The 12582-nt window shown below is 42.6% G+C and overlaps 3 protein-coding genes across 3 annotated transcripts in view; 1 reads left to right on the top strand and 2 right to left on the bottom strand.

Annotated features, from left to right (window-relative positions):
- The window catches only part of LOC110462274, a 17880-nt gene extending 12774 nt beyond the window's left edge, over window positions 1-5106 (top strand). The window contains exon 3 of the mRNA XM_021516179.1: window positions 3523-5106. Within this exon, the coding sequence (XP_021371854.1) occupies window positions 3523-4185 (663 nt within the window). The 3' untranslated portion in view covers window positions 4186-5106. The remainder of the gene's footprint in view (window positions 1-3522) is intronic.
- Window positions 5107-9127: 4021 nt separating this feature from the next.
- On the bottom strand, window positions 9128-9703 carry LOC110462272. The gene has a single exon (XM_021516177.1). It carries the CDS (start codon window positions 9701-9703, stop codon window positions 9128-9130), a length of 576 nt encoding a protein of 191 aa, XP_021371852.1.
- Window positions 9704-9728: 25 nt separating this feature from the next.
- LOC110462270 (uncharacterized protein K02A2.6-like) lies at window positions 9729-11753 on the bottom strand. Its single transcript, XM_021516174.1, has one exon. The coding sequence runs from the start codon at window positions 11751-11753 to the stop codon at window positions 9729-9731; it is 2025 nt and encodes a 674-aa protein (XP_021371849.1).
- Between the last annotated feature and the right edge of the window lie 829 nt (window positions 11754-12582).

Raw genomic sequence — 12582 nt, 5'->3', positions numbered from 1 at the left:
TCGTCTGCATGTCAACAACTGTCTATATCTCCTTGGTACGTCGTCCTTCTGTCCGAACTGTCTATATCTCCCTGGTACGTCGTGCTTCTGTCCCAACTTTTTATATCTCCTTGGTACGTCGTCCTTCGTCTGCATGTCAACACCTGTCTATGCCTCCTTAGTACGTCCACCGTCGTCTGCATGTCAACAACTGTCTATTATTCTATTATTGCCCTTTCCCGAGGGAGCTGTTCTCTTATAGTGTCGTCTGGGGAGGTATAGTGCCCGAGCCGTTAGGCACGGGCACTATACCTAAGACAGTTGTTAGTAGATCTCTCCCTTTTTATTGGCTTTTTATTCTCCTTGGTACATCGTCCTTCGTCTGCATGTCAACAACTGTCTATATCTCTTTGGTACGTCGTCCGTCGTCTGCATGTCAACACCTGTCTATATCTCCTTGGACTATAGACATACCTACCCTGACGACACTATAAGAGAACTGTTCCCGAGGGAAAGGGTCATAATAGATTTAGTACATCCCATGACTGTCATTCTCTGCCACATGATGGTCCTTGGAAATACTGCCGAAAACCTTGCCTAATGGCAATAAGAGATCTTTTTGAGTAGATCTCTCCCTTTTTATTGCGTATATTGGCATCCACCAAAACTCCGTTCAATTCCCACGATTGAATCACCGCTAGATCACATACAGTTCCCTGTCTAGCTGTGTCGCCTGCTTCGTCTGTATGCATTACTGAGCCTCTGCGAAGCAATCGGAATTTCCAGTCCCGAATCGTGAAGCCATTTTGGCAGACGACAACAAGGAAGTGAAAGTAGAATATGTACAGCGCCCCCTAGGAGAAGGGGAACAACTCTTAGCGTTACGCTACTTTTCCCGCAGTCTCAGCGGTCCAAAAAAAGGAATAGTGCCCGTCTCCAGGTATAGTTCCCGTTGTCAAGGGTGGATGCTAACTATACCAAATAGAACAAGGGTAGTTATCCAATAGCTATCCTAGAAATTATCATATGATGTACTAAATCTCCTTGGTACGTCGTCCTTCTGTCCGAACTGTATATATCTCCCTGGTACGTCGTCCGTCGTCTGCATGTCAACGACTGTCTATATCTCCTTGGTACGTCGCCCTTCTGTCTGAACTGTCTATATCTCCCTGGTACGTCGTCCGTCGTCTGCATGTATCCTTGGTACGTCGTCCTTCTGTCCGAACTGTCTATATCTCCCTATTACATCGTCCTTCTGTCCGAACTGTCTATATATCCTTGGTACGTCGTCCTTCTGTCCTTCTGTCTATATCTCCTTGGTACGTCGTCCGTCGTCTGCATGTCAACAACTGTCTATATCTCCTTGGTACGTCGTCCTTCTGTCCGAACTGTCTATATCTCCCTGGTACGTCGTCCTTCGTCTGCATGTCAACAACTGTCTATATCTCCTTGGTACGTCGTCCTTCGGTCCGAACTGTCTATATCTCCCTGGTACGTCGTCCTTCGTCTGTATGTCAACAACTGTATATATCTCCCTGGTACGTCGTCCGTCGTCTGCATGTCAACAACTGTCTATATCTCCTTGGTACGTCGTCCTTCTGTCCGAACTGTCTATATCTCCCTGGTACGTCGTCCTTCGTCTGCATGTCAACAACTGTCTATATCTCCATGGTACGTCGTCCTTCGTCTGCATGTCAACAACTGTCTATATCCGTTTGGTACGTCGTCCTTCGTCTGCATGCCAACAACTGTCTATATCTCCCTGGTACGTCGTCCTTCTGTCCTTCTGTCTATATCTCCCTGGTACGTCGTCATTCGTCTGCATGTCAACAACTGTCTATATGCGTTTGGTACGTCGTCCTTCGGCTGCATGTCAACAACTGTCTATATATCCTTGGTACGTCGTCGGTCGTCTGCATGTCAACAACTGTCTATATCTCCTTGGTACCTCGTCCTTCTGTCCGAACTGTCTATATCTCCCTGGTACGTCGTCCTTCGTCTGCATGTCACCAACTGTCTATATCTCTTTGGTACGTTGTCCGTCGTCTGCATGTCAACAACTGTCTATAACTCCTTGGTACCTCGTCCTTCTGTCTGAACTGTCTATATCTCCCTGGTACGTCTTCCTTCTGTCCTTCCGTCTATATCTCCCTGGTCCGTCGTCCTTCGTCTGCATGTCAACAACTGTCTATATCTCCTTGGTACATCGTCCTTCGTCTGCATATCAACAACTGTCTATATCTCCCTGGTACGTCGTCCTTCTGTCCTTCCGTCTATATCTCCCTGGTACGTCGTCCTTCGTCTGCATGTCAACAACTGCCTATATCTCCTTGGTACGTCGTCCGTCGTCTGCGTACGTCGTCCGTCGTCTGCATGTCAACGACTGTCTATATCTCCCTGGTACGTCGTCCTGCTGTCCTTCCGTCTATATCTCCCTGGTACGTCGTCCTTCTGTGCTTCCGTCAATATCTCCCTGGTACGTCGTCCGTCATCTGCATGTCAACAACTGTCTATATCCGTTTGGTTCGTCGTCCGTCGTCTGCATGTCAACGACTGTCTATATCTCCCTGGTACGTCGTCCTTCTGCGTCGTCCTTCTGTCCGAACTGTCTATATATCCTTGGTACGTCGTCCTTCCGGCCTTCCGTCTATATCTCCTTGGTACGTCGTCCGTCGTCTGCATGTCAACAACTGAATACTTCGGCAAATAGTATTCTGGAATATAAACTTGCTGTGACAAAACTGCATGGTTAGTTAGAGATGACTACAGTGTAACGCTTTTTAGAATTCGAAATCTTTCGTGGTCTTTATCTTATTCTCGAAACTCTTGTGTTCATGAACGTTTTTTTCTTATATAATATATATATATATACATATATATGATATAGTGTGTACATGTATACAAATTGGTGTTTTCAAATCATTTTAAGGTCGCTATAAGGTCATGGATCTTATATCCCCTACCAGGAAGATTCCGGTGACTTCGAAGGGCAGAGTTTATTTTTTATTTTTACAAAACTTACTTGTTGCGAGGAGGCAACAACTAGGGTCACGTGGGGACTGGTTCCCTTCGTAGACACCGCCGGAGGAGAAGAAGAAATGAGAGAGATTGCAGCTGTAGCGATGGACTAAGCTGACATGTCGTCAACGTGACTACTGGGATCATTGAAATAGTGTAGCCCGAGGTTAATTGGTGCGACACATATGTTATAATTACTTGGATTATTGATATAGTTGTGAACCCAGGTTAATTGGTGCGACACATATGTTATAATTACTTGGATTATTGATATAGTTGTGGACCCAGGTTAATTGGTGTGACACATATGTTATAATTACTTGGATTACTGATATAGTTGTGGACCCAGGTTAATTGGTGCGACACATATGTTATAATTACTTGGATTATTGATATAGTTGTGGACCCGGGATGAAAGTTATGCTACTGGTGTTATAAACACCGGTTAAGTAATACTAATATTTCTCATTTTTACTAATTTAGTCATTTTGTTGAACGAATCATTTTATTTACTATCAAATGTAGGTATTCGACCAAAGCCTGAAACCAGTAGTAGATATAACACTGAGCGGATCATGTGGAGGTCTCTGTGCCGTGGATACAGATCGGGTCGCAGTGACCTGCAATACTGGAATTCAGTTCTACAGCATCAGACAAACCTCCATCAGGGTGGACCAGTACCTAGAGCTAGGCCAGGAGAGTGATGGCATCACTTATGACACCGCCATGTTTGCTGTGTCCTGTAGCATATTAAAAATGGCAGCTTCTATCAAACTTTTAGATCGACAAGGACATATCAAAGCAGACATCAAAGAAACAAATGTCAGGAATGGTGTCATCTTTTCCTCCAATTTACTCATACACTACATAAAAAAATGTGTATATGTTTCTGACTGGGGAGAAAGGAAAGGGGTTGTATCCCTTTCCTTTACCGGAACTGTTCTGTGGACATGCCCTGTTGGTGGGTTGCCACGTGGATTGTCCCTGATCAACAGTGGTATTTTGGTAGTGTCGAACCCGTCACGCCGGGGAATCCATCAAGTGAAGACAGAGGACGGTCGCCCCGTACAAACCATAGACACCGACGATCTAGGTGTGATACACGCTTCACTCGTATTGTACCGCAAAGCGAGTAAGAATATCCTCGTCACACAACTTGGTTCCGATATCTGTAAGATACTGGAGTGAAGAAGAATGAATCGGCATTCCAAACTTTTGTGCCCGCATCAGGTAGACATTGTCCGGCCTCCTGTTGTGCCAGAACGTAGTTACAGATGGTAGAAAAATGACATACTCATACAATGTCATCTGTGCTGTCTCTTGACCTCCTCCCAATACCTTCTATAGAATTATACATGTAAAGTGATTATAACTATATCCATGCTGTGAAGCTCTGTTTGCTTAATGTCTCATCAATTCTCCAACAAAATAAGTGGCCGCAATTTTTTATTCATATTCTGAAAAATTTGGATAAAAACTTCTTTTACTTATTCTTGATCTGAATAACACACATGATTTCGAAAAAATCCAATTATTTCTTCGAACAAATTAAAATGTCTGTAAAATATAAGCAAAGGTGAGCGGAAGAAAAAAACATCCGCCAAAATGACAATATACTTTATATTGTCATCCGCCACCCAAACAGCATGGAGAAAGCTAATAAGTAATAACTGGAGAAAATACTGGAAAACTCGCAAAGTTATGTTACACTGAACAATCATGTAAGGAAAACTAAATATCCTGTGACTAACAAACACACCACAACACCATACCGTTCAGAGTGACATCAAAATTAACCAGGGGCCCACGCGCCTGCCGATTACCTATGTCAACTATGTTATTATTAAAGCCTAATAGTGTTTGTCATACAGGGACCCACGCGCCTGTATCCTTAATGTTGATTGGGATTGTATATGGGAACTGAACGGATGTACTTTTTAAATGCTTCCGATTTCCACCTGCTCAATAAGCGAATTTGGGCATCTGTCATCTCTTTCCGCTGCTAATGTTGCCCCCCCCCCCAAATCCTGAAAGAGTGACCTTTATGCTGGGAGCTATCTAACTCGCAAAATCGAAGGCAACGTTTGATTGTTAAATCTCAAAGGTATATCGGACTACTGGCTGTTGGTCCTTGTTGAGGTACAGGTAACCCTGGCTCGGCCCCCGTACTGACAAGTACCCCAATAATGCCTTACCCTGGCTCGGCCCCCGTACTGACAAGTACCCCAATAATGCCTTGACCGGGCATATTATAGAATCTTTCCCGAGACTAGCCACTGTGACACTGTGTACTCTATTGTCTGAGTTATGTTTAAAGTTAGAATAGTTTATCTGAATACTGGTGGGATTGTTGTGGTGATAGCCGATATGTATATCTGACAGTTGGAGAATATTTTTGACAACCTGGGAACTGGTGTAAACAAGTTCGCCTATGCGAGCCAAGCCATAAAAGGCTAAAGTGAAGATGGAACGATAAAGATGTTGTTCGTACTGGTCAGGACAAAGAAAGGTCAATGAAGATACTAACCTATGCAGGACTGGTTCAGTAATGGGAAGACGTGCATCATATGTTGGGGAAATTGTGGATGCTCCAGCTAAAAGCTTTCGAATAGTGAAAGACTTTGTTGGATCTGTATGACCCGCAATATTGTGTACGTATGCTATCGCTGATAAATGTGAAGTTATCGTAGAGGGCGAAAAACGTTTCTCATGACAATGAGCTACATTAAGTGCAACGGTGGCGTAATTAAGTGGAATATGACCAGGAGTGTGCAACACAGTGGTACAGAAGCTGTCCAAGTCGGACAAAAACTTGTTATACATTTTTTGGGTAGCTGGTGCCAGACCGGCAGTCATCATTTTTTTCAAAATAATAGGTAAAGTTCCTGATCCAACAGTGTCTGCACTGATGTTGGCTTTGGGGAGGCCGATGGACATAATTTTTTGAACTTCTCTACCTGTAAACGAGCTAAAGCATCTGCTAGTATGTTGTCATGACCTTTAATATGGACACATCGAAAAAGTATATTGTACTTTAGGCATAACAATGCTAACTTGCGTATTAGCCGCATGATAAATGGATCTCGCGATGATTGTTTGTTAATTACTGGGATCAGAGCCTGGTTGTCGGTGAAAAACCAGATGCATTTATGTTGAAGGTGTTCACCCCAAGCTAAAATAGCTAAAACAATTGGATATAACTTCAGTATGGCTATGTTAATGCCTTTCTGTCGTATTTTTGGGACCCAAGTTACATAAAACCACTGGTTCTGAAATATACCCCCATAGCCTATAGAAGATGAGTCTGTGAACAATTTGATATTATCACTGAACAACCATTTTTCGTCCAAGAAGACCTGGGAACCATTAAAGTCTTGTAGAAATTCTTCCCACATGACAAGGTCGGCCTTGGCCGCCTTTGTAAGACGAATAAGGTGGAATGGCTTGTTAACCCCCATAGTTAAATCAATAAGTCTTCGCAAGAAGGCCCGTCCCGGTAGGACAACAGTAGTGGCAAAATGTAATGTACCAATAAGGGATTGTAGATCTTTTAAGGTTACTTTCTTGCGGGTTTTAAATGAGGTGATAAGTTCTTTGCATTTAACCAACTTATCTTGAGGGAGTCTAGCTTCCATGTTTCTGGTGTCCAAAGTGATACCAAGGAATGGCAATACCTGTTCAGGTCCAAAAGTTTATTCGGGGCTAAGGGGATACCCATATATTCACACATCTCTTGAAAGGAATGAAGAATAGCTTTGCATTCTGTTTCAGTTTGGGTAACAAACAGAAAATCATCTCATACATTAACAACTGCTGGGGCGTTCAGTTTGGTATAAGCTACCCATTATAGTGCAGTACTGAGTTCTTCGAAGATTTTACAACTTTCTGATAAACCCATAGATAAACATCTGTCGAAATAAATGTTTCCATCCCACTGTAAGCCTAACAACCTGCGGTCGTCCGGATGTATGGGTATAATTCGGAATGCCGATTCGATGACAGTCTTAGCTAAAAAACTACCTTGGCCTAGCTGTTTAGCGTGCTGATTCCATTATTAATCGATAGACCTTTTGGGTGACTAAGGTGGTGAATCATTCGATATTTACCAGGGTCTTTTTTAGGGACCACACCGATGGGGCTGTAATTCCTTCTGAAGTTTGTCTTGAATAATATGGGGAAAATCTTTTGCAGACTAAAGGTTCTGACATGTTTGTTTGAAATCTCCCCCATCATAATGAATGCGAAAGCCTTCTATAAAACCTTGTACAAGATAGTGGGTTTTGTCTTTATCATAACCTTCTAAGCAAGCCTATCTGCGATAATAGGGGTAACGATTTCTGGGGAAACCACGTGGTCTTGTGGCATATGGTTGAAAGCGGTGTGGAGTGTATGGATGTTGGTTGCGTTGGGGACGAAAAGTAGGTATGGACCCCACATAGGACCGCGGTGTACTGAGGAAGCAGTGCAATTACTGGGCTGGTGAGAGCCGTGACATGCTGGACAGCCATGAACATGTTTACAGCCCCCCTCCGCTCCAGGGCAATTTCTACTCTCTCAAGAAATTTGAAACAAAAACCTTTTGGGTGTGTGAGAGTGAACGACTGTTTTGTCTGTTGAAAGGTTTGCCCAGCTTTTCGTATGATAGCCTCGTGCCAAAGTTCCCACTCTACACGGTCCCAGCCCTGCTCCCCCTTTTTTTTGCCTGCAACTGCCTAAATGAAGTATCGTAAAACTGCCAATCAGCCCCTTTACTGGCTAGTTTGCGTATGATTGACATGTATTTCAAGAGGGCCCCACACTCTTGTGGTTTTTTCTCACAATATATGCTGGCATATATGTGGAAACTGTTGGTCCACTTGTCTATTGACAGAGATTTGGTTTTTTGTTTAGGCACCCACTGAACCACAGGAACCCCAGCCGTGTACTTGATGACCTGTTCAAAGGCCTCATTGTCCTTCTTATCAATCAGGGACATATCAATATATCCACCACCCCCCACCCCCACCACCCCCACCCAAATGTTTTCTTTCATAGGCTGAGAAACCATTGCTGACAGGGGAATGTCTGTTGAAATAAATGTCTGTGGATTTCACTCATGAGCTGGGGCCCCCTGTGAAACAGTTGCTGCCACATCTATAGCATTATGTAACACTGAGTTGACTATTGGTGTATTGTGATCCTCACCAACGGTGTTGGAGAAAAACCTGTTGAGATAGGCGGCTCAGCAGTGGCTGAGGAACTTGAGGATGTTGAGACGGCACCGGCCACAGCTGCATTAAAGTTGATTTTGGGAAAAAGCTGTCTACAGGCTTTTTCACACCTTGCCGCACATCCCTCTGTACAATTTGTTCAGCTTCCGCCTCGCGTATCATTCGCCCAGAGGCGACACTGTTTTCTTGTACTGCTGCTGGAGCTGGTACTTCTCTGGTTTGGGCAGAGGCAGCTGTATCAACTTGACTCTCAGCCAACCGAGACCTTTTGGGGATTGTAGAGTGATTGGCTACCGCCTTCCGTCTCGGACGCATACTGTCTGGTGTCTGAAGTGCATGACAGGATATATGTGCAGACATTTTGACATAACATTGGTTGCAGTATATTGACATGTAAATAAGATTATAGCTCTAGTAGTATAGCCACATATAAAATATTGAAGTAAATATTAATGTTATAGCAGTTGGAGTATATACCTATAATATCTACAACAGACGCCATGATTGCCAGACCGGAAACTGCTTTATTCACTCCAGATACAGAAGAGTTCCAATACTGAGTTGTACTAAACACCACTGAAGACATGCATATAATACTGACACAGGCCGAATACATTACATCCTTCCCTTTATAAATGAGATAATTAACCATAAACTCTTTGTGTCAATTATTATAAAGTCTCTGTATCCTTCATAATCTATAACTAAACTGGCATTTGTACAAAATTAATTATAACAACTTATTAAAATGTTCTCCACTTCTAAAAGTTCCTGTGTTTCATTAATTTTCGTTTGAAATGAAGTTATTAAACGAGCACAGTCCCTAATTTTGATTAGAAAACTATTGATACATTTGTTTTCAATTTTCACAGTAATCATCATAACAAAACTGAAAGTTTGTCCAAAGTTATAAACACAGTTCAGTCACGGTATCGTGCTGGGATATTAATGGCACGTCCACTACGTGTGACTTTTGGTAATGGTTCTGAAGGATCCATCTTTTGTCCAGAAGTTGGAGGCGTCGTAACGACCTCTCGTGTGTCGTTACGGACTATGACTTCCTGATGAACTGGGTCTGGAGCGCGTTCAAGGTCGCGTCTTGGGTAGTCGTAGACTGGTTCATAGTTCATAGTCCTACTGTCATATGTTTGATCGACTTCAGCACGCGCACGTGTTTGCTTCAAGTACCTCCTATTTCGACGATACTTTCTTCCGTTGCTTTCCACAACGTATGAGCGCGGAGTGGTATGTTGACGCTCGACTATACCAGCCTCCCAAGTTCCTTTAGCGGGGTGTTTGACCATGACATGGTCTCCTGGGTCTAGTGGTTTGAGGGGCTTTTGCATGGCATGTTTGTTAAAGTTCTCCTGTTGCCTCGCTTGGCGCAATTTGAGACTCACATAGATTTGAGTATTTGCATTGGTCGTCAACAAGGGTGCTGTCGCAGGTAATGGAGTTTTCAAGCGACGTCCTAAGAACATCTGAGCTGGCGACATTTCAACACCATCAATCCTGGTATTTCTATACTCCAGCAAGGCCAAGTAAGGGTCCTTCGCTTTNCTCAGGATCTGGTTTGAGACCTTTACTTGTGAATCGATGACCCACATAGGTAACCTCAGGTTTACCTATTTCACATTTTTCCAAACTTAGTTTCAGATCGTATTCTCGGGCACGTTCTAGTACCGCAGCAAGCCGTTGATCATGCTCCTCTTGGGTAACACCCCAGATTAGGATGTCATCAATGATGGCTTCTGTACCATCAATATCGTGCACCATTTCAGAAATGGCTCGTTGAAACACCTCTGTTGCAGAATTTACACCAAACGGAAGTCGCATAAATCTGTAGCGTCCAAATGGTGTGTTGAACGTACAGAGCTTGGAGCTTTCATTATCAAGACGCATCTGCCAAAATCCAGATGTTGCATCTAATTTGCTAAATATCTTGGCACCAGGCATCATAGCAGCAACTTCTTCGACTGTTTTGAGGGGGAAATGTTCTCTCTGAATTGCCTTATTTAGGTCGCGAGGGTCGATGCACACTCTAATTTTTCCATTTGGCTTTGTGACCGTCACCATTGAATTCACCCACTTAGTTGGGTCCGTTTGTCGTTTGATAACACCAATGTTTTCCATCCGGTCGAGTTCAGCTTTTACTTTTTCCTTTATCGCGAATGGAATACGCCTTGGGGCGTGCACAACTGGTGGTATTGATGGGTCTACCTTAATCGTGTAGGTTCCCGGCAAGCATCCTAGGCCATGAAACACATCAGAATACTCTGGAGATATTCCCTTGGGCACGGATTGTGTTTCTTGTTTGATTGAGTAGATACGTTTCACCAGATTTAAGTGCTCGCAGTCCTTTGATCCTAACACTGGTTGAGCATCTATGTCCACTACATAGAACAAAACATCTACTGTTCTATCCTTATACGTACAGGGGAGAACCACACTTCCCTTACTCTTAATGGTATGGTTAGAGAAAGAGCGGAGCGACATTTGTGTAGGGTTTATCTCAATGTCCTTGTCAATTTGTTGTAGAACACGAGACGGTATCACGTTACATTTGGCGCCAGTGTCTAACTGAAAGTTTATTGGCGTTTTACAAACATTAACACTTTCTGTCCACTTGTTCTCCTCGTATAACCCATTTATTTCAAGGTTGTCAGTATATATTGCACCCAAAAATAAATCATTGTCATCATCCCATACGTCTACAGTATGAACATGTTTGTGCTTCCTCTGTTTCTGATTTGAGTGTTGATTTGGACCTTTGGACAAGCATTTGTTCGCGAAGTGATTCATCTTACCACACGCATCACAGTTTTTTCCAAATGCTGGACATTGTTTGTATCCATGGTGTCGTCCACAGTTTCTACAGTCATAGGTATTAGACCTACCATCCCCTCTGACATGACTGCTTTTGGTTTGTTGTTGTTGGTGAGGCTTGTGTGGGCCACGGGCTTGTTTGGGGTTATTCTTTTTAGTGATAGCATGAACAGTTTTATCTTCAATACATTTCACTTGTTCTTTTGACAATTCAAATGTTCTCGAGTAATTCACAGCCTTTTCCAGTGTGAGGTCCGACCCTTCATTGATGCATTTCGCTCTGACTTTATGATCCTTTGTCCCAAATACTATCGCATCCCGGATCATATCATCTTCTTCAGGATATCCACAGTCTTTAGCAAGTAATTTCAGATCAGTTAGAAACTTTTCAAACGTCTCAGTTTCTTTCTGAGCACGGCTGAGGAACCGATATCTCGAATATACGCGGTTTGTTCTCGGTTTCACGTGTTTTTCAAATTGACGTTTGAGATGGTCAAACGACTTTTTCTCCTCCTCGGTCAGTGTCCATGTTGAATATATGTCTCTGCCCTTACCTCCGATCCAGATCATTAAATAGTTACATTTCTCTTCTTCAGATTTTGTACTCATAGGTCCTGCAAACCAGAACTCTGCATGTTGAATGAAGGTTCTCCATTCCTCCACAAGGTCCGTCGTATCCCAGTTAAATTTGGGTGAGCAATTCATATTACCTGTTTCCATCGTTAATGGCAGGTTTTCAGCTTTTGATCTATATGTTGTTTACCCGTCGATGACCGGTTATGTGAGCGATGCAGCTCGATTTTTCTGACACCATATAATATTTACAACAGACGCCATGATTGCCAGACCGGAAACTGCTTTATTCACTCCAGATACAGAAGAGTTCCAATACTGAGTTGTACTAAACACCACTGAAGACATGCATATAATACTGACACAGGCCGAATACATTACAATACCAATGTACTCAAAGATGTAAAAATGTAATCAACACTGTAAATTTGTATAATAGTAAATAATGATTATTTGTTGACTCCATGATGACCAGCATGACAGACAGGGAGAACATACCATGTATACCGACTACCTACAAGTAGGAAGTATTGGCAATAGTGAGTACATTGCTGTAAGCACCGGTATGAGCCACGCTGCTGTACAATGCATGCATAACAAAAATGAAAAATTGAAAAATACAGAAACCACCATAGGCCAGTAACACAACTGAAAGCCTTTTGAACTGAAACCACTATGGGCCAGTGACAAATCTGAAAGATGAAGGTTTTTGACAATCAAAGGCCAGTAATATTTATATTCCTTCTGATTTTCTATTGATCATGAACCAACATGGGCCAATACTATTTTTAAAAGAAAATAACTATAGTGGCATTGATGCCATTACAATATCTAAATTTACCAGATATAAAATCATGATAAATTTGATTAATGCTGTATAAAAGTGTAGTACATTACTGATATGAATTGATTAAAATTATGTGGCAAGGTTTTACAAAATATCTAAACTTGCAAAATGTTCATTGGTACTAATTGC

This window comes from Mizuhopecten yessoensis, unplaced genomic scaffold, assembly GCF_002113885.1.
Source record: "Mizuhopecten yessoensis strain PY_sf001 unplaced genomic scaffold, ASM211388v2 scaffold10769, whole genome shotgun sequence".
NCBI classification, from domain to species: Eukaryota; Metazoa; Mollusca; class Bivalvia; order Pectinida; family Pectinidae; genus Mizuhopecten; species Mizuhopecten yessoensis.
This window is presented reverse-complemented; position numbering and strand designations above follow the sequence as displayed.

What these genes read in the sequence shown, in the direction of transcription:
- LOC110462272 (XM_021516177.1), bottom strand. Translation starts at nt 9,703, where the DNA reads ATGTCGCCAGCTCAGATGTTCTTAGGACGTCGCTTGAAAACTCCATTA.